Source organism: Trachurus trachurus, assembly GCF_905171665.1.
Source record: "Trachurus trachurus genome assembly, chromosome: 18".
NCBI lineage: Eukaryota > Metazoa > Chordata > Actinopteri > Carangiformes > Carangidae > Trachurus > Trachurus trachurus.
The window spans coordinates 26,671,981-26,695,819 of NC_139909.1; the positions used below are offsets into that span (position 1 = coordinate 26,671,981).

Below are 23,839 nucleotides of genomic sequence, written 5' to 3' on the forward strand. Positions count from 1 at the left end.
AACCCCAATTTAACAGGCAATTCTTCTACCTTCTCTCCAGGGGCGGGGAAGCTGTTCAGGAGACAAAGCAAGAATGATAGCGTGTCTCTGCCTGATGACGATGCCTCACTAACATCAGGGGATGTGGCCAACCAGCCTCAGCAGCAGCGGCAGAAATCCTTCTCCGAGCGCAGCTGCAGCTTCAGCGCTGAAACCCGGGCGGGGATGCTCCTGGAGAAAGGCGTGGACCACATGGCCAGCCAGATGGGCGCAGACGCTCGAATCCTGGCAGCGCTCTCTGCAGGCCAAAGCCCGCCGCCCAGCTGTGTGTCCAAAGCACTTTTTAAAGATCTGGAAGAAGAGCCCGAAGAAGATCAGGGCTTGATACTTGGGAAGCTGCCGAGGGAGGAGGAGGAGGAGGAGGAAGAGCCAGGAGCAGCAGAAAAAGGGAAGGGAGATGATAAGGAGGCAGAGGGGAGTGAGGAAAAAACGGAGGAACAAGAGAGGAAGGAGGACGCCGAAGCAAACGAGGATGATTCCGCAGCGCGAGGGGCCGCTCTGGAGAGGGCCGACGTAGAGGCCGGCGCCGACCCGCTTTCCCTCCTGGTGTCGGAGAGCGAGGAGTCGGCCTCCGTCAGCAGCCAGGAGCCGCCGCGCGCCGCCGTGCCCGTCGTGGTGTCCCGCAACTTGGCAGAGGAGATCGAGATGTACATGAGCCTGCGGAGCCCTCTGGGCGCCAAGTCCTCCAGCATGGAGCTCCAGCAGGCGCAGGCGGATTCCACCGACGCCCCGCAGCCCAAACAGACTCTGGAGCGCAGGTCCAGCCTCCCCGTGGGTCCGGTTAAAACCCCCACCGGCTCGGCGGGCGACACGCCCAAACGCAGCCCCAGCACCGTCACCCGCTCCAAGACGTTCGCCGCAAAGACGAAGACGCCCGCCAGCGCCACGGCCAGCCCGGGCCCCAGGTCGTCCTCGCTGACGGCGCTGGTCAAGTCCTCACAGGGGGGGTCTCTGGGCTCGGTTATTAACTCCATTTCGGGCATCAAGATGGACACTCTGCTGTCAGGACCTAAAATCGATGTGCTGAAGTCCAGCATGAAGCAGGCGGCAAATGTAGCCAGCAAAGTGTGGGGGGCAGTGGCGTCGGCTTACTCCTACTCAGATGATGAGGCGAGTGTCCTTCAAGAATAATTCCACATATTTAAAGGTGTACAGAAAAGAAAAATGAATTTGATTCCACTATGGGTCATAAAATTTGTGTAATAATAACTCATCTATCAGACGATGTAGCCCAAACTTTGTGCAAAATTCTATTTTCGAATAAATCCAGGATGAAAGTGGGGTAGTTTTTTTCCGCACTGGATAATGCAGGCACACAAATTATGCATCACGTTGCTCACGATTCATCAGCCACTGATATTGGATCCGTCATCCGTCAATCAAACGTCTGAGACACACACACACCGAGCTTGGTCTCGCCCCAAACATTGAATATCCCGCCCTCTCGATAACAACCAATCAAATTTGTTTTCCTTACTCGGATAAACTCGTGCGGCAACTCGTGGAAACTCATAAAAGGAGGCGCGGCAAACAGGACAAACAGCCATTTCTGAACACCTTTAAGATATGTTTTCTCAGCTGTTGATTATTTTTCCTGAATAGGCTCGGTTATTTAAATGTTATGTAATGTTTCCCCGACACAGGACTTAATTCTTGGTGTATTTGAGGTGTTTTTATCTTATTCAAACTGAAAACAAGTCACTTTCTCCTGCAGGATGAACAAGCTCAGGGCGGAGGTGGCTTCCCAACGCGTCTGGATGAGAACATGTTCGCTACACATGACGTGGACGAGAGTCCCGAAAGAGGCGGCATCACCGGCTTGGTGGCCAACGGTTTGAACCAGAGCTGCACCAGCCTGGGCAGCAGCAGCGGCAGCAGCGACACAGGCCGAGGGACCCACCAGACACGTAAGCACCGCATCCGCACACGCTGGGGCGGCAGAGACGGGCCCAACGCGGCGCTCTCTGACCGAGGAGCGGGATGTCCCGTCAAAGTCTGATTTTTTTTTTTGTCGCTGTCTGTAGATCCAACTCCAGGACGAGGGGGCAGAGGTCCGGACTCTGAGCAAGGCTCCTCGCATCATGCCTCCTCTTCAAGCATCTACCAGAACTGCGCACTAGAGGTCAGACATTGCACACATAACCAATCACCGAGCTGCGCTGTTTGAGTTTGACCTCACAACATGTACTGTAGTAGGTCTAACTGAGGTTCTGTTTCCCCACTGACAGGTGCTGATGTCCAGTTGCTCCCAGTGCCGCTCCTGTGAAGCTCTGGTGTACGATGAGGAGATCATGGCAGGGTGGACGGCCGACGACTCCAATCTAAATAGCAACTGTCCCTTCTGCCGCACAGCCTTCCTTCCATTGTTGCACGTTGAGTTTCATGACTTACGCACAATGACTGGGTAGGGATATGTTGTCTATAGTGTTAAATGCAAGATTTGTGTCCTGAATTGATGTTAAGATGTATGTATGTAAAATATAAACGTATTCTCACTGGAGAAAATGTTAAGTTAACTATATTTTGTATTTTTTTATGTTCTCATTTTCAGGTTCTACATGAACCCCAGTGCCTCAGGAGACAGCATCCACAGCACCAGTACCCAACCCACAGCCAGCAGCTCAGCAGACATCAAGACACCGGACCTCATCTCTTTCCCTGAGGAGGAACCGAGGGAGACTGCAGATAATCGCCCCGGAGCCCATAAAAGGTACATCTTCATGTGAACCACTGGCATGCATTAGTTACACTTGGATTAACCCTGCAGGGATCTGTTCACAAAGTATTCAAAAATTGTAATCACCAGATTCCTCCAGCGGTACCTTTTCCTGACATCCTCTTTTGCCCTTTTTGTGTTTCCAGTCTGGTTCCGGAGCCGGTGCAGTCGGACCCTCTGGGTCTACTGGAGCACCACGGAGCGGGGAAGCAGCAGAAATGCAGCGGGACGTCACTGACGCGCAGCAACAGTGTTGGGGGGCCACTGCAGAGCCTAGACTACTCCCAGAGACCCGGACATGGAGTCTCCACAACCAGCCTGCCCTGCAGCCTGCAAGAGGTGTCGGTCAGTGTCGCATACAAACACAAACAAGCCCTGTTGCTTTAAAGAGGAACTATGCAGGATTTGTAGCTTAACTATGCTACATTTCTACCTTAATTAAACAGCTTTAAAGTATTTGTGATGGTTAAATAAATGGCTTAACTTGTTAAAAGGGAGAATGGAGACTCTCTGCCTTTCACGTTTGTGTCACTTACTGCGTCTCTTGGCTGAAAACCAACCTTGCAAGATCAGCGCCGCCACCCCGGTGTCCCAGCTCTCGTCTCTGCGCACCATGACACAAATGCACCCCATAAGCCGCAATCTCTTGTTTATGACAAATTAAATTACACAAATATACACACATCATAACATCTTATATGATATATAATGTTATGTACCGCTCTATTGGTTGATTTCTCGCTGGCTTCGTTGTAAACAAATGCACATGGCCGAAAGGAGGGTTAGCAAAACAGCGGAAAAGCGACCAAACTTATATGGTTCCTCTTTAATTTTTTGCAAGGAAGTGCACTGTCTGTGATACAGTGAATTGAAAGTGTGTGTGATTGTCAGGATGGCATGGGAACCAAAAGGCCGAACCCCAGGCCTGTGTCTGTCCCGTACCTCAGCCCTCTGGTGCTGCGCAAGGAGCTGGAGACTCTGCTGGAGAATGAGGGCGATCAGGTACCCACCACTATACAAATATTCAGACAGACTACTTTATCACTGTGTAGGTCTCCACATATGATCTGGACTGATTTGTTTCCCTTTAAATCCCACTTCTCTTCGTCCATCCAGGTGATCTACACCCACAAGTTCCTCAGCCAGCACCCCATCATCTTCTGGAACCTGGTGTGGTATTTCCGTCGCCTTGACCTGCCCACCCACCTACCTGGTCTCATTCTCACCTCTGAACACTGCAACAATGGAGTACAGGTTGGAGACTTAATATGTCATCTATCGTCACTGTTTCTTTCTCTTTCAGTATGACTTCTGTCTCTTTTTCACATTTGTTACGGTCATACAGGCCTGAGTGCTTAAACATACCATCTACACAATGTCTTTTCAGTTAAATATGATCTGTCGTAATATAACTGCGAGGTTTATCTTCACAGCTGCCGCTTACATCACTGTCCCAGGACAGTAAGCAGGTCTACGTGCAGCTCCTGTGGGACAACATCAACCTGCACCAGGATCATGGAGAACCCCTCTACCTGCTGTGGAGAACCTTGTGTGAGTATGAACACAGAAACACATGAGGTCAAAGTGTCCGCCCAAATGTTAGTCATGCCACCTGACTCCCCCTAACAGCATTAACATTATATGGTATAATGGATTGTACCGTGATAATATATTTACTAGATCTAAAAGTACCACTAGAGGGCAGCAACGTCAGCAATTTCAAGTTCTACACTTGGTGGCTTTAGTGTACGTGGTTCAAGGGAAATAAAGTTGAGTAACCTTATTCATAAATTCAAAAATAATCAATGATAATAATAATTTATATCAGTGTTTATGGATATTTGCAACCATGCAACACATTGTTATGATGTTTTACAGTGTTTATGATTTTTTATTTTTACAAAGACACAGCAGTCTACACAAAGTCCAAGACTTTTTTCACTATAGTCCACGATGTTAAAACTGATTCAATGCATTAACAAGTACTGAGAGGTCTCACACCTGTATATCAAACACAATGTGTATGATGAGCAATAAAATGGACAATAGAAACTGATCATACACACATGAAAAAGACTTACTTATCCCCATGAACTACAAACTGGTTGTTATTTATGTTTTAATATACACTGGTAAGTTTCATGCAGCAAATAATCTAAAGGTTATTTGAAGATCAGCAGGCACAAATTTGCAACAGTGGCTCCAGTCTAATGAGTACGTGTTCATCCAACCCTACAGAAACGGTCCTCAAGACAATGAGGGGCTCTGTTGTAAAACTTATTCTGAACCACACTTAGTTGTAGTCATTTGGCTCTATCCTGTAAAGGTAACCATCCAAAGGTAACCATCCAAACTGTTGGAATAGCCATTTGCCGTTTGTGTGCTCGAGTTCACATCCAACACAACTAATTTGTTGTGAGAGGAATAAAAATGTTCCCTTTAGTGTTTTCCCCAGACCCTTTAAGCAACCCAAAACAGCAGATTTACCAGCAATCTTACATTTTCTTTGCCAATGAAATCCTTTTCTTGCCAAAAACCTGATTCTTTTCTTCACCTTCCTCCAAGTCCGTCCACCCAAAGTACAATATAAGAACAAACAACCTGAATAGCAAAATGTTTGGCAGCACAAATCTGACCACCTAAGACCAGACTGGTCAAAAGCAGTTAACTTGACTGAGGGTTTGATCCAAATAAAATAACTTGCATTCCAGTTGTATGGCTAGAAGAGGTCAGTACTGAGGCTGATGGTTGTGTATGTCCTTTCCCAGGGGAGAAGAAGGGGACACTGGCTCCGACAGACCACCAGGAGATTCGTACCCTCCTCAACACCATTGTTCGCAACATTCAGACCAACGACGTCTACGGACCAATCAACCTGTTGATCCGAGAGATAAAACGGCGCCCGGAGGGGGTGAAACGGCAAAGGTCAGTTCTTCCTTTTAACTCCACCTTCACCTACATCTGGGTTCAAAATATTCCTTCAATATTTTTTAGGAGTTTATACTCATCTGTGTCTTCTGTGGTCTTACTGTTTCTCAGAAGTATCTATAGAGAAATACTGTTTCTGTCACTGGTGGCCTTGGGACGGGAGAACATCGATGTCGGTGAGTGAAACGTGTGAAAACCCGCTGCACCGTACAGCTCCAGAGTCTGAAGGTTGTGAAAAAGACTGAACTGTTCCCAAACTGTATCTTGACCTGAATCTCCGGCCCCTCTGTGTTTTCCTGCAGAGGCCTTCGACAGGGAGTACCGCCTGGCTTACGACGAACTGAGCGCGGAGCAGCTCAAGTCCTTGCACCGCATCGATCGGCCGCCCACCCCCAGCATCCAGTGGTGCCTTAAATGCTTCGGAGCCCCTGTCATCTGATGACCCCCGAGACCTGCGGCGATGAAAGAAAAGTCTGGCTGGTCACGTGTAACAGGAAGGGGCGGGGAAGGATCGGTTGCGCGGCCCGGGGTGCGAGCGAAACATTTTGTAATTGAACGCCTCCAATCGTCCAAACATGGTACTACTTCCTACCCCCCCACCCTTGTTCTGGAAGATGTCCATTGTGTGCTTTTCTCTTTTTTTTTTTACGACCTTGTTAAGCTTTGATAGGTTTTCCTAGCAGCTGCCAACAAGTGGGGCTGTTTCTGTGAACTGCTTGGAGAGTAGCAGTGAATCTTTTGGGATGAGTTGTGATGTGTTTCTCTACAGATGGTGTATAGAATGATAAATCATTGTACAGAATGTATTGACTGCCCCTGTGGTGAAGACATATCTGCTCTGTGTGTGTGTGTGTGTGTGTGTCTCTGTGTGTGTGATCACGTTGCCGGTTCCCAGTCTCGTAGCCTTTTCCCCCGCTTTGTTTAGATCTGTCTTAAGTGTTCCCAGATTAGATCAGTGTGAGTTGTTGAGACCGTGTACAGACCCCAACTGTTCCTTGTGCACTTTCTAGGAGAAAAAAACAAAACAACAGGAACTCAAAGTCCACCTGTCTTTTGTACATATTTTTTACATGAGGTAAATCTGAAGCCTGAGTAGCAGATTCTTTTTTTGGGGGGGTCAAAAAGTCTTGATGCCTTGACTGTTTTGTGTGATCCGAGTCTTATTGAATGTTTGGTTGTACATGTACAGGTTCAGAGTGAGAGGCTCTCTGTCTGTGTAAATATCTGCAGGTGACAGACATGTAAATGGGAGAAGACTGTCAACGACAATCACTAATTATAATCACTAAAACTGATTCATAACATTCCACATTCCCTGCAATCAAAACAGGTCTTAAAGAATATTGATCTCCGCAATAACACTCGACAACACGTGATTAAAATCTGCTATTTGGAAGGAGAGGGAGAGAGAGAGAAAAAAAAGAAGAAATCCATCAGTTCTAAGTGAGAAGGTGTGCCACACTACTGATTCCCACTCATCAAAATAAGACACGTTCTCTTGCAGGGAAACAGCAGCTCGGTGCAGTGCCTCTGTCACAGTGATCAGTCCAGCATGTGTTTTTAATATCTGCATTTTTTTAACAGTAGCTCACTGTACTTGTTCAGCTAATATGCCTTATTCTTATAAATTAGACATGTATTTGGGCAGTTCTTTACTCTAGCATAGAATAAACCAGTAAGGTGTTTTAAATTGGGAATATTATTTGCTGACAAGATGGCTTTTATGGTTTACATACAGTAGCTTTGAATAATAGTGGTAGCATTTTGGGCTTTATACTGCAAAGGGCTTTCTGTACAGCTGATACTGCGTTGAGAAAGACTGACTTGACATTCCACTAAAAAATGAAACGGGAAGAAAAATAGCAAAGAGTTGGGATGAACTGTTGGGAAACGGTTGGAGATGGTCCTGCTGTAGACTTGGGAGAGTGACGCTGACTTGTACAGATGTTGTAAAATATTCAGTTTGCACTGCAATAGATTCAAACCTGACCTTAACCCGAGGAAAGGATGTGATGAGATGAGACCACCTGAGAAGATTAACAACATACAGTAGGGTTTTTTTTCCCAACAAAACAAAAAGAAATTCTCAATTATTTATTTTTGTATTATTGCCATTCGGATTGCAGACAGTGTAGTAACTTGGCATTTTTATGACTAACAACCCCTCTTTCCCTTTCAAATCTGTCTTAAGGGTTGCCACCTTGTACTGACTTTGTAAATTTGACCTCCTTACGGCAGAGGATGTACAGAAGAGACTGTTCTTTAACAATAGATTAAATGATCTCTTACCGTCCTGTGGAAAGGAATTGAATGTCTACACGTTAAGTGCGCTGCAATAAATGAATTTGTGAAATGATTGAAAAACGAAATGTGTCTGTTGTTTTGTCTCTGATGATGGAGCTCATCTTTTTTTTTATTAACTTTTTATATTTTCCGGTCAGCAACAAATCCTCATGTTCTCCTTTAACTTTATGCTCTACATCTTATTCATCCTGTCTTCCATCTCCTATCTTTTTGTTTTTGCATTTATAGCATTTACTGAACACATTTATTGAAGTCAAGTAACAGTAAAATGTTTAATAACATTTATTCAATTGTGCAATTAAATGCATACACTTTTAAAACGGAAGGATGCGTTTTTAGAGAAGACCCAAAGGTCAGTGATGTGAAAGCTGACTGTATCCTTCCGCCAGTCAACTTAGTTCTCGTTGAACCCCCATGGCGAGGTTTCAGCAGGCGCACGGATACGTTAATTAAATGTGCGGCCTCAGGTGCGCGTGGGAACTTGGACACAGCAGAGCTCGAGGAGGCGGAGGAGGGAAGGAAGAAGACAAGATGCCGGTGAGACGGACGAGAAATGCGGGAAATGCCGAGCAGCAGAGCCGGGAGATGCGACTGAGCAAACTGACTATGTTCATCCAGCAGTTTGAGAAAGAAGGTTTGAGAGCTCCAGGCGGACATTATCATGTCAGGGTGGACCGCTCACACTGCCCCAGTGAGACCACTCTCACCTGTCTGTCCTAAACCCGGCGTTTGTTTTTACTTGTAGCTCAGGAGCGCATGAGCGACCTGGCAGCTAAAATGGAGACCATGGCGGCCACAGTGGACAAGATCAACAGAGTGGAGACGATGAAGAGGCCTTCTTCCCTTCAAAACACACTCATAGGAGACTTGATAAGTGGTGAGGATTTTTTTTTTCTATTCTTGACTTTACCTGCCTAAAGTTATTAATTGAGAATAATACTTTCATTTTTCTCTGACTCACTCACACATTAGAGGAGGAAGTCTCAGCAAGTGAGGTGTCAATTGCCATGAAGGTGAGCTGAGTGAACAGTTAATGTCCCACCTGCTGCTTCCCATGTGTGTTTGTTATTGTAATGATCTGTACACTGCAAAAAGTCAAAATCTTACCAAGAATATATTTGTCTTATTTCTAGTCAAAATGTAATTTCTTGTCAAAACAAATCTCATTATAATTAAAATAAGACTAATCACATTTTTACTTCTTACAAGCATATTTTCACTTGAAATAAGTAGAAAAATCTGATATTGGATCAAGTTTTTCTTTCTTATTACAAGCACAAAAAACTTGCTTTCTCTGGCAGATTTTTCTACTTAATATTTCAAGTGAAAATTTGTTTGAAACAAATGAAAATTATCTAAAAACGAGTTCATTTTTAGGTGATTATTATTATTATTTTAAGTGAAAAGAGTTTAGTTTTGACTAGAAATGCGACATTTTGACAAGAAATATGACAAATATTTTTGGAAAGAGTTTTTGCAGTGTACAACAGGTATAATTGTCATATCTTGCAGAATGAGTCCCCTGAGATGCAGCCGCCCCTCAGAAGAGCACCCAGAAGAAGACGTGAGTCACTTCATTTGAAACATCCTGCTCAGCATGTAACTGTTTAAAGTAATCATCTGTTCTTCTTTATTTTGTAGTCAACTCCACGCCAGATCAGTCTACCCCAGTCCAGAGGACATCATCCAAGACCTCAAAGGTAAGGGGATGGAGGAGAGATATAGGTGTGCTGATGTAACACACACACAGGAGTTACAAGCAGCAGAATGGGTGCACAATGTTTTAATTTCACTTAGGGTTGCAAAATTCTGGGAATTTTCAAAGTTGGAAACTTTCCATGGGATTTAACGGGAATAAATCCGAAATTTTACCATTTGATTGGGTGGGGGAGGGGGTGATTAATATTTTACTCAACATTCATGTTTTTGTTGTTCATAATTAAAACTCGATAAAGTTCTACTCACAAATAAATCTGTTGAAATGTCATGTTTTTTAATTGTATAATTTTGCATGGATGTATGCTTATGATACAAAAAATATTTACATTTATGTTTGGATATGATATAGTTTGTTTAAATTAGCCCCAATTTCCAGTTAATTCCCATAAATTCCCAATATGTATGGAAAGTTCTTGGAAATTTACTAGAACTTTACTGGACATTTTCCGCCCCTTTTCAACCCTAATTACACTTCTTGAAAGATTCAACTACTTCGAGCATTACCCAGTCTTGGTTCTCTATAAGTGCAGTATCCACAAGTCATGCATGATTACATCATCGTGAATGGATGTTTATTCTTTTGTATTTCCAGGGAGGAAATGGGACAAAGAAGACCAGGATCTTAGCTGGTAGTAACAGCACTGGGAATCTCAGGTAACACTGGAGTGTGTTGTGTATTTAGTGTGTTGATGACTACATGTATGTGTCTCGGCCTGCTTTGATGATGCTGTTGACTTCCCACAGGGGATCCACAGTCGCTGGCAAAAAAACTTCAAGTCGAGTGACCAAGACCAACGACCACACTGTACCGACCAAAAAAAAACTCAGGTTTAGGTTTTTTCTGATTTCACCTGTTGATATTTGTTTATTTGGATACTAAGGAGAGTTTGTTAAATCAGGAACTGACCTGTTCCTGTTGTGCTGCCCAGGTCTGTGGTCTCTACTGGTGATCTACACTGTTCGATGGCCGGCTCTGCTGCACACGTCACTGTGACCACCGCACACGGCCAGGTAGTTTACTGTAACTGTAGTTTCCCCGCTGTCATGACTGAAGTTCTGTAGACTTGACATGACTTGATCTCCTACTCATTTCTGATCTGAAGTGTTAATACTGAGTCATCAGGTTCTACATGTGGTTCTCCTTCCAGACTGTCAGCTTTTCAGAAGAGACCAAGGATGAAGTCAACCTGGACTTGCTGGATGACGTGGCGTGGTGTCAGATTCAGAGGCTGACGGTACAGTGCTAAAAAAAAAAAAAAAGTTCATTATCAGAGGAAAGGATTTAACATTAAGCCTTTAGAAACATACTATATTATTTGAAGCGTACCAGTATAAGGACTGGTAATGGTTTTCTGACAACTGGATTTTGGACTTTCAGAATTTGATGGAGTATCTGTCCAGACGAAGTCCCTGCCCGCGATGACCAAAGGAGCCTGAACATCACTGTGACTGGGATCTCATTTTAAAAATATATATGGAATTGTTTTATAGAAGTTTGGTTTAATACTAAAGATTGGATCCAATAATAATTTAACAGTTGCTTTGTTTGTGTTTTAAGAGTTTTAAAAAATACATAATAATAAAGCTTATTAGTGTTATGAGCGACTGTAGAAAGTGTTTGTCTGTAAAATGTCAAGTCAAAGAGCAATAGTTAAAATAATCCAGGATAACCAACCATTCTTAAATCATTAAATGAATCTAATATCACTGTTGAAATGACAGTTAATGAAAACAACTTAAGAGCTTTTAACAATCTAATTTTATGTGAAGAAAAAGTCAGTAAACACAAATGACTTGTTCCAGCAACGTTTATGTAGAAATGAACACAGATTGCGTTTTTGACAGATTGGCTTTTAAATATTTGTTATAAAATTTCTGCACAGAATTGTCAAATCTGACAAGTGAGCTGATTACAGTAAAAATTTAACTTAAAAAAGTACAAAATGCGTGCGTTGTGTTGGACACAGAACTACAGCATCATAATGTGTTCAGCATCTTAAACATCAGAAAGTTAAATATTTGCCAGGGACAATTTAAAACTGTTGGTGTCACTGCTCCTTCTGGAAGGGTAGTGACTCCATCTCCACCTCCATGGGCTCCTCCCTGTGTAGCTGGCTGGAGGTGGAGGTGGAGGCGGAGTTGGAGGGGGTCGAAGGTGTGCCGTTGGCGGGGGCCGGTGCGCGATTCGTCTCGGGAGATATTCTGGGATAGAAGGGTCCGACCAGCCAGTTGAGGGGCGTGTTGTTGACCAGGTAGTCCATGACGTTGTCGAGAGAATCCTTCATCTTCCCCAGCTGTGCCTTGCTGTTGGTAAGCATGCTATCAGGCAGGTCTCCCAGCACCTTGGCCGTGCTGAAGCTGGTGTAGACCTGTGTGGCGGAGCGGCTGAGGGAGAGCGCCTCCTGCTGGATGTTGTTGGGGAGGCCCTGCAGGCTGGAGACCAGGACCAGGCATGTGGTTTGGAGCTGCTGGGTGAGGGAACGTGCCAGGGCCAGGGTGCGAGACTCGATCGCCTGAGTGGACGTGATTGACAGATTTAAGCAACCTGAGATGACATTTATCTATCAACCCTAAAAAAACACAGTATTCACACCACATGTTGAGATCAAACAGACCGGGATGAGATCGCCGTCCTTGACACACTTCGGCCTGTTATCTCACAGCATATTTGTGTTTTCCACCTCCTCACCTCTGCCTCGTGACCGTTCTCCTGGTTTGGCCCGTTGGACTTCCACACTGCCAAAGAGCTCAGCTTGTTGTTCACCATCTGGTTGGCCCCGCCGATGTTCCTCCTGCCGTACTCAATCTGGAAAAACAAACGCTTCAAATGAGATTTGGATGGACATTTTCTTCATCATGAGGCGAAGTTGTGTAAATTGCCACTGATGCTGTTAAAGAAAAATAAGACTCACTAAATCAACAGTATTGTTGAGCTCAGAGATGAACTCCATGCTGCGCTGCCTGCCGTCGCGGATTCTGGTCACAGCCCCAGTGTAGGCCCGCTGCCTCAGCCTGGTGGACAGGGAGCCCAGCCGGACGTAGTAGCTCTGCTCCCTCTTATCAAAGCCTCTCACAGTTTTGGCTTCCAGCTCTGTCACAAGAGAAGAAAACATAACAAAGAGGAAATCAGTGATCATGAGTTTAGTTTAGTTTAGTTTATTTAGATCCCCATTAGCTTTTGCCACGCAGCAGCTATTCTTCCTGGGGTCTTTTCATCATAATAAATGACAAATACAAACCATTAACACATAAAATACATTAATACATAAAACAAAAAAAACAAAAATACATACAGAAAACACATACTCAATACAAGAAAAAAAAACAAAAAAAAAAAACATCCAAGACAAACACTTAACATATGTTACCCGCTCCTACATTGAATCACTACACAACAAGAATACCAGGACCCAGTTTTACAAATAGGCTACTAATGGTCAAAATTGCGATCAAAATAATAATCTCTTAATTTCATTTTAAAACTAACCATGTTTCTTTGTTGTATAACATAATTCGGAAGGGCATTCCACTCCTTCATAGCTCGATATAATACTGTACCTTGAGAGAGTGCCCTGGGTAAAATAAAATAACCTCCAGCAGCATGTCGAGTTGAATAATTATGTGTGTTTGAACTAAAAGACAATTTTCTATACAAAATGTATGGCATTTTAGTTGTTATTATATTTTTAAGAAAAACCATCAACAAATATGACAATCTGTGCTTAACATCCAGCCAACCAAGACTGGCATGCATTTGACAAATATTCGACCTTATTCCACACATAAGTGCAACACGTGCTGCTTTATTTTGTATAAGTTGCAGTTTTCTGATGTTGGCTAGTGAGGTATTGGACCAAACAACTGTACAATAATCCATATGCGACAAAACCAGTGCTTGAATGACTTGTTTAGTAATTTGTGTTGTTAAATATTTAGAGCATCTCCTAATCATTGAAAGAATGTTTCCAATTTTGGTTATTATCCTCTTTATATGCATGTCCCATGATAATGTACGATCTATGATGATTCCTAATAATTTTACCTCTTTCACATGTTTAATTAATTTGTTATTGATCATCACATTAAGCTCTGGGTTTGAACGCAGTGAATAGTTTGATCCAATAACCATACTAGTTGTTTTTGACACATTCAAAATTAATCCATTACAGTTAACCCACTCAGAAACCAACTTCATTTCTTCATTTAAATGTCTATTTAATCCATCAATAGTTCTTTCAGCTAAGTAAATTGTCGTATCATCGGCATACATTGTCATGCGAGCTGTTTTTAATGCCAAGGGAAAATCATTGGTGAAGATTGAATACAAAAGAGGTCCAAGGCAACTTCCTTGGGGTACTCCCTGTTTTACTTGTTTTAAATCTGACTCACTTCCATTAAAATAAACCATTTGCCATCTCTCACTCAAATAACTTTTAATAATTAACAAAGCTGATGATGAAAACCCATAATGTTTCAGTTTTGCCAATAATAATTCATGATCTAGAATATCAAACGCTGCCGAAAAATCCAGGAAGACAGCTCCTATCATTTTCTTTTGCGAGATTTCATTGCACCAGTCATCTAACATTTGTGTCATAGCTGTTGTTGTAGAATATTTTTCCCTGTAAGCATGCTGAAAATCTGTGAATAAATAATTATTAGAAAAATATGACTGAATTTGCTCATACACAATTTTTTCCATGATTTTACTCAAAATTGGCAATAAACTGATAGGTCGACTATTTGACTCAGAAAACTGCAACTTTTTGTTTTTGGGAATTGGTATTATTTTTGCAATTTTCCATCCTTGTAGCCATATATTTTTAGTCAAACATAAATTAATTATATGTGTTACCACTGGGGCCACAATACCAACAATAGGTTTCAATAACCTTCCATCAAGAAAATCAACCCCAGGTGACTTATTCTTACAATTCATTAATAATAACTCAACTTTAGAAACTGTAACAGTCTTGAAATCAAAAATACATTCTTTACCTTCCATAATTTGGTTAATTAGTCTTTCTGCAAGGTCAGTATCATTATGCTGTACAGTACTTTTTAACTTATCGATTTTATTAATGAAATAATTATTCAAATGATTAGCAATGTCCTTGGGTTTGGTCAAAAACTCTCCTCCAGTTTCTAAGTAAGATGGTGAAGACTTGGTGTGGCCCTTAACTAAAACATTTAGTGTACTCCATAATCTTTTACTATCGTGCTTCATTTCCTGAACTATGTTATCATAATATTCTTTTTTTCTCCTCCTATTTAACTTTGTAACAAAATTTCTTAATTTACAATAAATTTGCCAGTCTGATTTAATACCAGATGATAAAGCAATCTGTTTTGCCTGATCTCTTTCAATCATGTGTTCTTTTGTTTCTCTGTCCAACCATGGTGAGTTAACAGTCCTCACTGTGGCTTTTCTCACAGGTGCATGTTGATCTATAACACCTGTTAATGTATCATCAAAAACTTTAAAGGCAGCTTCAGGATCTTCAAGCAACAGAATATTTGATATCTTAGCATTTGAAACATCTCTTACATATTTTTCTTCATCAAATGCTTTAAATGACCTCTTCTTAATTATTCTCGATCCCTCCTTGGGCACCTTTGTTTTCCTAACTATTGCAATTAGATTGTGATCGCTGCATCCTATAGGCATAGATATAGCTTTGGAGCAGATCTCAGGTGTATTTAAATAGAGATGATCAATACAAGTGGCCACTCTCCTGCCATCATTATTAAAGCTAATTCTTGTTGGTTTGTTCATTGCTTGAGAATCCATGGTGATCGACTTGTTGGAGAAACACAGCTAAAGATACGACTACTAGAAGTGTAGAGAATCCTGCTGCAGATCTCTATGATGTTGGTGTTCTGCATATTAAAGTAGCCGGAAGCTTTAAAAAACATAAAGAATATAGTTGTACTACTTCCTAGACATCAGTTTAACATAGCGTTGTTTGTTTATATAACATTGAGTATGTATGCACTTCATCTCCTCCTTTTTCAATGTTTATTTGTTAGCCTTTGAAATCTAAATTGCTTGTAATTATTGAAAGGGGTGGAACTCTTGTACAAGCCCATTCGGCTTTGTTCCCTCCTTGCACCATTGGGTTTAAATGTATGCTAAATAATAAAAACCTTAAAAAAAAAAAAAACTGAATAGTGTGCAAGATTATTTGCCATAAGCTTCTGCAACTACCACAGCTCACTGGACAACAACTCCTTTTAATGGTGTAGAGGAAAAAGAAAACAGCACTGATGCATGTTTAGATTCTCAGAGGGACATAATCCAATAAGCCCTGCTGTTCTGGAAACTTTAAATCCATCATTAACACAGTCCAGCTGCCTGTGACCTTTGATACAGCTTGTTACACATAAACAAGTTTAATCTCTCCACACTCTTGTTTTGTATATTCTTTCTTTAAACATCATTAAAGTGTGTTTATATTAAACGGCAGCCCAGGGTTCGGTGGCAGTTGCAAGATATTTAGAGGATGGGAAATAAATTACGCAATGTAGATTTTTATATTGGAACATTTGAGCTCCAAGACCTTTAATCAGATGTAGATGAATGTGTTTTAATGGCTTAACTGGTCCATGTCTACTCACCCAGCTCGTCCTCAGTCAGAGGCAGGTACTGCTCCACCAGGTTCTCGGACGTACTGAGGGCTGTGTCCACTCCACTGCTGACCAGCTGGCCCACTCTGCTCTCCAGCACTGTGCTGACACTCCCGCTGACCACGGCCCTGGTCTTCTCCACCCCATCCTGCACCGCGCCCCGGGTCTTCTCCACCACGCAGGTCAGAGTGCCCGACACCGTGTCCTTGGCACTGGACACTGTGCCTGTTACCACATCTTTGGCTGAGCTGACCGCATCCTTGGCGCTGGAAACGATCTGGGTGGGTTGAGAAAAAGAAACATGGACTAATAAATGGTAATGTCTTCAACACGATTGCAACAAAAGGATGAGGAGACAGCAGTTTAGAAAGACGGGACACAGGTCACGGCCGCACACTCAGGAGATTAGCCAACTGACTGTGAAAGAGGATGATTGTGCAATTTAACTTGGTCATTACAGTAAGTTGGTACATACCTGCTCAGAGGGCTGGTGGAGAATCGGCAGGGTTTTCTCAATCTTGTCCAAACCTTTACAGGCCAGGTCATTGGCAATGGCAACTGAAGATAACCAAAGAATAAAGCAAATAATAATAAAGACAATGATTTTATAGGAGAATTTACATCTTTAGTATTTCATGTGTCATTATAGACTCATAGACTAGTAATCTGGGTAACTGGGTGAAAGATCACAATGAGTAAGAGCCATTATCCTTCCCTGAACTTCCTCTTTTAACTCTGCCTGTGTGACTCACACACTCAGCACATATCCTTATAGTTTCACTTCTGGTCCTTTGGTTTTGTTTTGACATCCTACACAATTTGAGGCCACGTCTACACATGGATGATGACAACAAGTCGACACTAAACATTTCTTACTCTGAGGCTCCAGTTTGTCCATGATGGGGGAGGCGGTGGTGAGGGCCACGGAGGTGATGGTGCGGACCCCCTGCTCGGCCGCCTCGCACACGGTCCTGATGTAAGGGTGGGTGTCCTTGGTGTTGGTGTACACGCTGGACACCAGGCCGTAGGTGGAGGACACCAGAGGGAGGCTGGTCACCCTCTCTACCACATTCTGTGAAGGAAACACAAACATAACAGCTCAGTATTTAAACTCATACTTCAACTGAGCTACTCTGTGATTGAATTGTCTACTAATTAATGCTTATAAAATAGTAATAAGACAGGAAGATGGTAGATTATCCTGAGTTCTGTTATATACATTCATGTTTTCTTTAAGAATTGTGTCAGTCAGGCAGCTCAATAACATGTGTAACATGTGTAACTTGAAGTAAACAGAGGGCAAAGTCTTTCTAACAGTCTCACCTGATTGGAGATAACGTCTTCTGCTGCCATGTCTGCTGGAAACAAGTCTGAGGAGAGGACACACAACTTGTAACGTTTCTTTTCCACATTAAATATTTACTTCCGTGTTACAGTTGGGTTGTTCTGTTAGATACATAATAATAATAATACACTTACAGTTTAATAAAATTTAACGAAACTATCGCTGTGAAGCTGGGTAAAAAGTAACATGACACAGATACAAGCAGAAACTCACCGAGTGATGTGTCTTCTCCCAGATGTCAATGAGCTGTCTGATACCACAGCAGGGGCGGCAGCAGCTGTATTTATAGCGGTTAATTATCGCGAGATGTGGGTGCCGGCGCTCTGACGTCAGCGAGCCAGTATTGTTTCCTGATTGTTTCTAGGGCAAAGGTAAAAGGAGTAAAAGTTTAGTCGGGGGGGAATTCCTTCAGTAACCAGCGGTCACGTGCTCATGCGATGACATGTTCCAGCAGTCTGGTTCCTCTGCGTGTCAGAAGCCACAGACTGGTGTCGGCCATTGGAGGAAGACTTTCTACAACGTCTCCAGGAAGCCTGCTGGGTAAATCTGAAAAAAACCATAACACAAGTCTGAAAGTGTGAGTGTGCAAGTACACACAGCTCAAGTCAAACACTAGCAGAGGGGTCCCTACTCGACCCACTTCATAGCCTGCTATTCCACAAGTAGTAGCCTACACACACACATACACACACAGTCCAGTCCTACGTGCTATTTCAATTATAGCTACTGTTATTTTTGCTTACAGCCCTAAAGACCAACCATTGCTCCTGCCCTGGAGAATTACCTGGCCCCAGGTTAGTTGTCTGTAGTTACACCAATAAGAAAGAGCAGATAATGGTGCCGGGATCATCCCTCTGTTCCCCACTTTGTATGGGACCGGGGAACATAGCCCCCTTTTTCTAAAAAAGGGTCCTATGTTCCCTGCTTTTCCCCAAAAGGGTCCTATGTTCCCCTCTGTGTCCGGACCGGGGAACATAGAACCCTTTTTTAGAAAAAAAAGTTGTCCTATGTTCCCCGCTTTTCCCCAAAAGGACCCGGGGAACATGCAAGTTGGAAGTGGAGTTGTGAGTGACTTGGCATATTTTTGCCTTATTTTGAGTGAGAAGTTGAGTTGTGATTTTGAGTGAGAAGTGGAATTGTCTCATTGGTTGGGTTTACGCAATGAAGAAAGGTTAAGTTGGTTAAGGCCAGATGGATAGATCGAGTCCAGATACAGTACTAGCCTACATAACCCTAACCCTAACCGGGTAGACCTCTTTAAAAAAAAAAAAGGGTCCTATATTCCCCAGTATGTATTGCGACCAGGGAACATTTGGACATAGGACCCTTTCTGGGAAAAACGGGGAACATAGGACCCTTTTTCAAAAACAGGGTCCTATATTCCCCGATCGGGAAACATATAGGACCCAGGGACCATAGGTACGCTCCCATGGTGCCTCCAGGTGTTTATGGTAGTGCTATGAGTTCCCAAACAAAAGTGGACACACACACACACATACAGTAGACACACATGAGTGCGATTATTTTTCGGAGGGTGCCCTGGAGGCAGTTTCCATCTTTGCAGGGTGGGCTAAGTGTCGCATTATAGCTCAAATGGACATAGGCTAGTTAACGTGGTTCCTAAATGGGGGGGGGGGGTTGTTGTTAGATAAGATGATGGAGATGGAGATGGAGACAGTCCAGCAAACCAGGTCCCACCTGCTTTATTTTTTATTTTTTTTTGCCACAGATAAAGGTAAAGCCATGTGGGCCATGTCAGCTCTGTATTAATTCAAGCATCCATCCAGACCACACATAATCTGTTATAGGTTTTAAGCGGAAAAAGAGGACAAGTTGAAATAGACTATTATGTATGTTTTCCAGGATATCAGTGAACAACATACAAACATAACATTCATGAATTAAGCAGCTTTGAAGCTCTATGCTACACAGTCATTTAGGCCACTAAGTTTCTATGTAATGCCTCATAAATACAAACCTCCAGGGCTCCCACTGGCAGATCTAGAGTCTGTGTTAACAGTCTGCGATGGTAATGTAATGCACAACAGTACATATAATGTGTCTTTAAAATGTCACAGCGTGGGTTTCCAGGCCCTTTTCCCAGCAGACATTGTGATTAGTCACAGTGAGACAAACACGCGTGTAACTAATAACATTATCAATGGCTCCATTCTATTCCAGTAATCAATGATGCGGTTTTGTAGTCTTGTGGTTTTGATCATCCACTGCAGTTGTTACCACACATGAATGTCTGTGGACAGCGTTGAACACAGAGGTCTGCCCGCTTCATTCTATGTCACTGTTAGCTCACTGGGAGGAAGCCAGCGTAGTGCCACTTCTGACAAAAGTGATGAGATTTTTAATTAAATTTTTTTTTTAAATTAATACATGAACTCTGAGCAGAGTAACACCTCCTCTAATTCATTTCTGAACACTTGATTTAATGGCCTTATAGTACGGTACGTCAGTGGTTTACCCACAGATCAACAGGTCTGTGTTTGCCAGTAGCTCATCAGAGCCAGATGTGTGGCCCTGTTTCTAATTTGAGACTTTCTCAGTGTTTTTTCTGTCAGCGCTCATTCCTCTTAAGAATTCTTGTATGTGTGTTATCATAAATGGAAATAAAGTGTTAATTCAGTTTCTCTGGAGGCCCGATGAGGAAACATGGGCTTAGTTCAGCTTCTACACTTGGCTTCCACACTGGGATCCTGGGTTCTGTAGATAAACCCTTTCAGGGGCTCATTTATCAGTCCCCGCAGAACTCAAATAGACCCCATATGAAAATGTTGGCGGCTGTAAACCGCAGGCCTCTTGTAGTTTTTCCAACTTGTTTCGATCTCAAACCGGTCTCTTTCAGCCGAGTGGAACGTCTGCGCTGTGTGTTGAAGAGGTGTCGTAGGGGCTTGAGGAGGTGCCGCGTGGTTTGAAGAGGTGTATGCCGGAGATTTTTTCCTGTCCTGTTTTTGTCCGGAATGTTTTTAACTTGCTGGTCCATAGACACACGCAGGTTTCCCTCAAATCTTCCCTAAAAAACAGATTTTTCCTGCTGAGGATCAAAGGAAGAAGAAACAAATTTGAACTGAGTAGTGAATGACTCACTTGATTTTGTTTATTACTTACCAGACTAAAATGAGACAAACTTTTAAGAAGTTTCCTTTTGCACTATGATTCTATGTTGCTGACAGAAGCCTGTTTATGTGTTTGTGCAGCTTGAAGTAGCTTTGGGCTTTTGTCTTTAACCTGATAGTTGCAGTGAGAGAGACAGAGAGGGGATGACATGCAGCGAAGGGCCTCAGGTTGGATGGTGTCAGTGGTTTTAACCCTTTATTTGACTCTTCCATCCCCGACCCTACATGTGTCCGTATCTGCCGTTCTGCTCCCGTCTACTGTGGAAAATGATCCCAAGTCATCGTGACTCACATGTACATGTACGTGTTGACTTGTTTTTGTTCAGTCACAGAGGTCGTGTTTTTTTGTTTTCTGTTGCATTGAAATAAGACAGCTGACACATGTATGATGTTGCTGTTTTTGCTTTTTGCATTAGCACTGAAACCCTCCTCCTCCTCCTCCTCCTCCTCCTCTTCTCACTCCTGAACTCCAGTGAACTGTAGAATGCTGTGACCACATGTTCTGTGATCAGTTAAAAGGAGCACAAACAAACAGGAAGACACTCATATTGTACATGACCTCACTCTCATATTGAAATGGTGATGTCATTTGAGGATCAGTGTATTAACATCTGATGGTGAAAGGGCTGAGGAGGCTGAAACAGCAGGTTACAAAACAGCTGATCTCCAGTCCACGTATAGAGAGATAAAGGCTGAGTTTATGATTGAGATTAATGTTTGACAAACTCAGAGGTTATCTTTAAATTCAGTTCATACTTACACTTACATGAGAAGCAGTTATTGTGAAATACCACTTTTGTTTCACTTTCTTCCGTATTTGAGGCTTTTGAATTCTAGTTAGTGTTCAGATTAGATTTGAGGTTTCAGTGTCTCAGTAGTTCCCGAGAAAAGTGACAGATTAGATCAACTAAACACTTCATAAACACTGTTTCTCACACTCATTATAACAGTGAACATCACAAGCATCATTCATAGAGATAATGCCACCGTGACATTGAATTACTGCCCCCTCTGTGATGTGTTGAAGAGTCTGTTCCCTCTCTGTTCACACCTCACTGTTTATTATATCTAGAAGATATATCTTCAAACCTATGAAATTCTGCAGATTGTCTTCTAGCTTCAATAGAAATCTGCTTTTCTATTATTATTATTATTATTATCATCAGTTATTATAAAATGACACCAACTGCACCACCCAAAGGAAGCTTTACTGTATAATGTCAATCACAGCAGCTCCTCTCTTAAATAGCAGTTTAATGAGTTGAGACTTTCTTTTTAACGTGGAAACATAAAGTTTCTTAAATTTTAGTTTATCTTAAGCACAGCATGCTTCGTTCATCATGCAGCATCCCAAATCCACCGCCGAGGGCAGAGCAGATGGACTGGTCAGGAAACACTGAGATTGCTGTCAGTGTGCACATAACACAGTAGACACAGTCATATGTGTGGGCAATGAGATGCTGAATGAAAATGAGCGTCTGTTTGTGTGTTCAATTAATTTCTAAGGCTGTTTCTCCTGGTTGCATCTTCATGCTGCACACAGAGCTGCCATTGTTAACCCTGTGTGTAATGGTTCTGCTTGTATGATGTATGAAATCCCAGCAGCCCTGCTCACTTTAAAGTCTTATGATCATTGATAAAGTTCAGTCTGAGTAATCCGTGAAGTTAAAGTTGCGTGAAATCCTGCATGCAGCAATTTTGTATTGTTTATGGTTAAAAAGAGGCAAAATGAATAATTCCAGATACATTGCTACTGTAGCATGGCTGAGCACAGTTGTATTTTCAAAGAAACTTTGGTGGAGTGTTTTTAGAAAGACAGAAAAGGAAGCATAAATTGGAAAGAGCCCATCTTATTTTGCGTAATCTATTATTGTCCGAGTGATTTTTATTTGTAGCTGATTCAATTTGAGGAGATTTGATTTGATTTTTCGAGTCAGTCCGCCTGTCCATCAATCCACGAGCTCCCACAGCGAAATCTTAAAAAGTCTGAGTTTCCAGCTAACAGAAGCCAGAACCCTTCATCCTAAAATACTGCTCACCCGTGGATCCTCAGTGATTCACCCAGCAAGTTGATCAGATGAACAGTTGTTGAGAAAATGGAAAAAGACAAAGAGATTTCTCCATTTCTAGTCTCATTGTGTTGGAAGAGACATTTCTCATTAGTTTTGATTTAGTGAAGAACTATAAAAGTAAGATATACTGTATCACAGAGTGACAGTCCATTTTAAAACACACAGGAGGCCTTGTAGAGTCCATATACACACACACACACACACACACACACACACACACACACACACACACACACACACACACACACACACACACACACACACACACACACACTGTGACTGATTATCATACTGAACATTGATCCGATCATATTTTATTGTCCACGTCATATTCTCTTAATTGCCCTATTCGGCCTTTGTGTGATTCGATGGCAATCAAAGTGCAACCGGTCGATCTAGACTTATGACTCATCATGATGACATCACCAGATCAATAATATTTCTTGGCTCTGGGAGTTCTAACGTCTGGTTCTGAAATGAACGGGCTTAAATGACGTCTGCAGGCTCAGCCTCTTTTAAAACCTGGAAATGTTTATAGTTTATGGAGCATGAAAATTATTCTGTGTGGGTGCATAAAACCATGAGTGTTTTGAAATCCACACTCTGGGTGAAGACATGTTATAAATATGTAGAGTGTGTTCTGGTTACATTCTAATTGCCTTCAGGACGCTGCTGTGTGGGCTGTTTGGACTTATCAAACGTCCAAGTTAATGAGATAGATTGTTAAAAATTCACCACAACAGAAAAAAAAAACAAGAATTAAATTATTTTTTATCATTCAGACTCAAAGGTACCAAATTTTCAAATACGATTTACTTTGTGGACGGCACAGTTAATTTGTAACACTGCAGTTTGGTTGAGCTGTGTTTCCATACACCGTGCCATTACCCGGCTTCTGTAAATACACTCTGATTCAAAGTGACACAATCAGGCTCATTTGGGTTCAGTGTCCTAACTTGAC

At 42.4% G+C, this 23,839-nt stretch overlaps 3 protein-coding genes across 3 annotated transcripts in view; 2 read left to right on the top strand and 1 right to left on the bottom strand.

Annotated features, from left to right (window-relative positions):
- dennd4c (DENN/MADD domain containing 4C) overlaps nucleotides 1-8,040 on the top strand; it is a 41,790-nt gene extending 33,750 nt beyond the window's left edge. The window contains exons 23-34 of the mRNA XM_083992766.1: nucleotides 41-1,149; nucleotides 1,754-1,946; nucleotides 2,064-2,161; nucleotides 2,268-2,443; nucleotides 2,591-2,749; nucleotides 2,902-3,100; nucleotides 3,647-3,757; nucleotides 3,872-4,009; nucleotides 4,189-4,306; nucleotides 5,524-5,680; nucleotides 5,795-5,859; nucleotides 5,986-8,040. Of these exons, the coding sequence (XP_083848892.1) occupies nucleotides 41-1,149; nucleotides 1,754-1,946; nucleotides 2,064-2,161; nucleotides 2,268-2,443; nucleotides 2,591-2,749; nucleotides 2,902-3,100; nucleotides 3,647-3,757; nucleotides 3,872-4,009; nucleotides 4,189-4,306; nucleotides 5,524-5,680; nucleotides 5,795-5,859; nucleotides 5,986-6,122 (2,660 nt within the window). The 3' untranslated portion in view covers nucleotides 6,123-8,040. The remainder of the gene's footprint in view (nucleotides 1-40; nucleotides 1,150-1,753; nucleotides 1,947-2,063; nucleotides 2,162-2,267; nucleotides 2,444-2,590; nucleotides 2,750-2,901; nucleotides 3,101-3,646; nucleotides 3,758-3,871; nucleotides 4,010-4,188; nucleotides 4,307-5,523; nucleotides 5,681-5,794; nucleotides 5,860-5,985) is intronic.
- Nucleotides 8,041-8,518: 478 nt separating this feature from the next.
- Nucleotides 8,519-11,382, top strand: cdca9 (cell division cycle associated 9; the record flags this gene model as incomplete). The annotated part of the gene is made up of 10 exons (XM_083992869.1): nucleotides 8,519-8,621; nucleotides 8,733-8,864; nucleotides 8,960-9,000; nucleotides 9,500-9,551; nucleotides 9,629-9,687; nucleotides 10,299-10,360; nucleotides 10,451-10,534; nucleotides 10,636-10,717; nucleotides 10,855-10,941; nucleotides 11,085-11,382. 10 exons carry the CDS (start codon nucleotides 8,519-8,521, stop codon nucleotides 11,127-11,129), a joined length of 747 nt encoding a protein of 248 aa, XP_083848995.1. The 3' UTR covers nucleotides 11,130-11,382.
- A 116-nt stretch (nucleotides 11,383-11,498) lies between these two features.
- Nucleotides 11,499-17,936, bottom strand: plin2 (perilipin 2). Its single transcript, XM_083992868.1, has 8 exons — nucleotides 17,892-17,936; nucleotides 17,657-17,703; nucleotides 17,210-17,405; nucleotides 16,809-16,891; nucleotides 16,325-16,610; nucleotides 12,619-12,797; nucleotides 12,396-12,512; nucleotides 11,499-12,219 (listed from the first exon to the last, which is right to left on the bottom strand). Exons 2-8 carry the CDS (start codon nucleotides 17,684-17,686, stop codon nucleotides 11,755-11,757), a joined length of 1,356 nt encoding a protein of 451 aa, XP_083848994.1. The 5' UTR covers nucleotides 17,687-17,703; nucleotides 17,892-17,936; the 3' UTR covers nucleotides 11,499-11,754.
- Nucleotides 17,937-23,839: the final 5,903 nt, after the last annotated feature.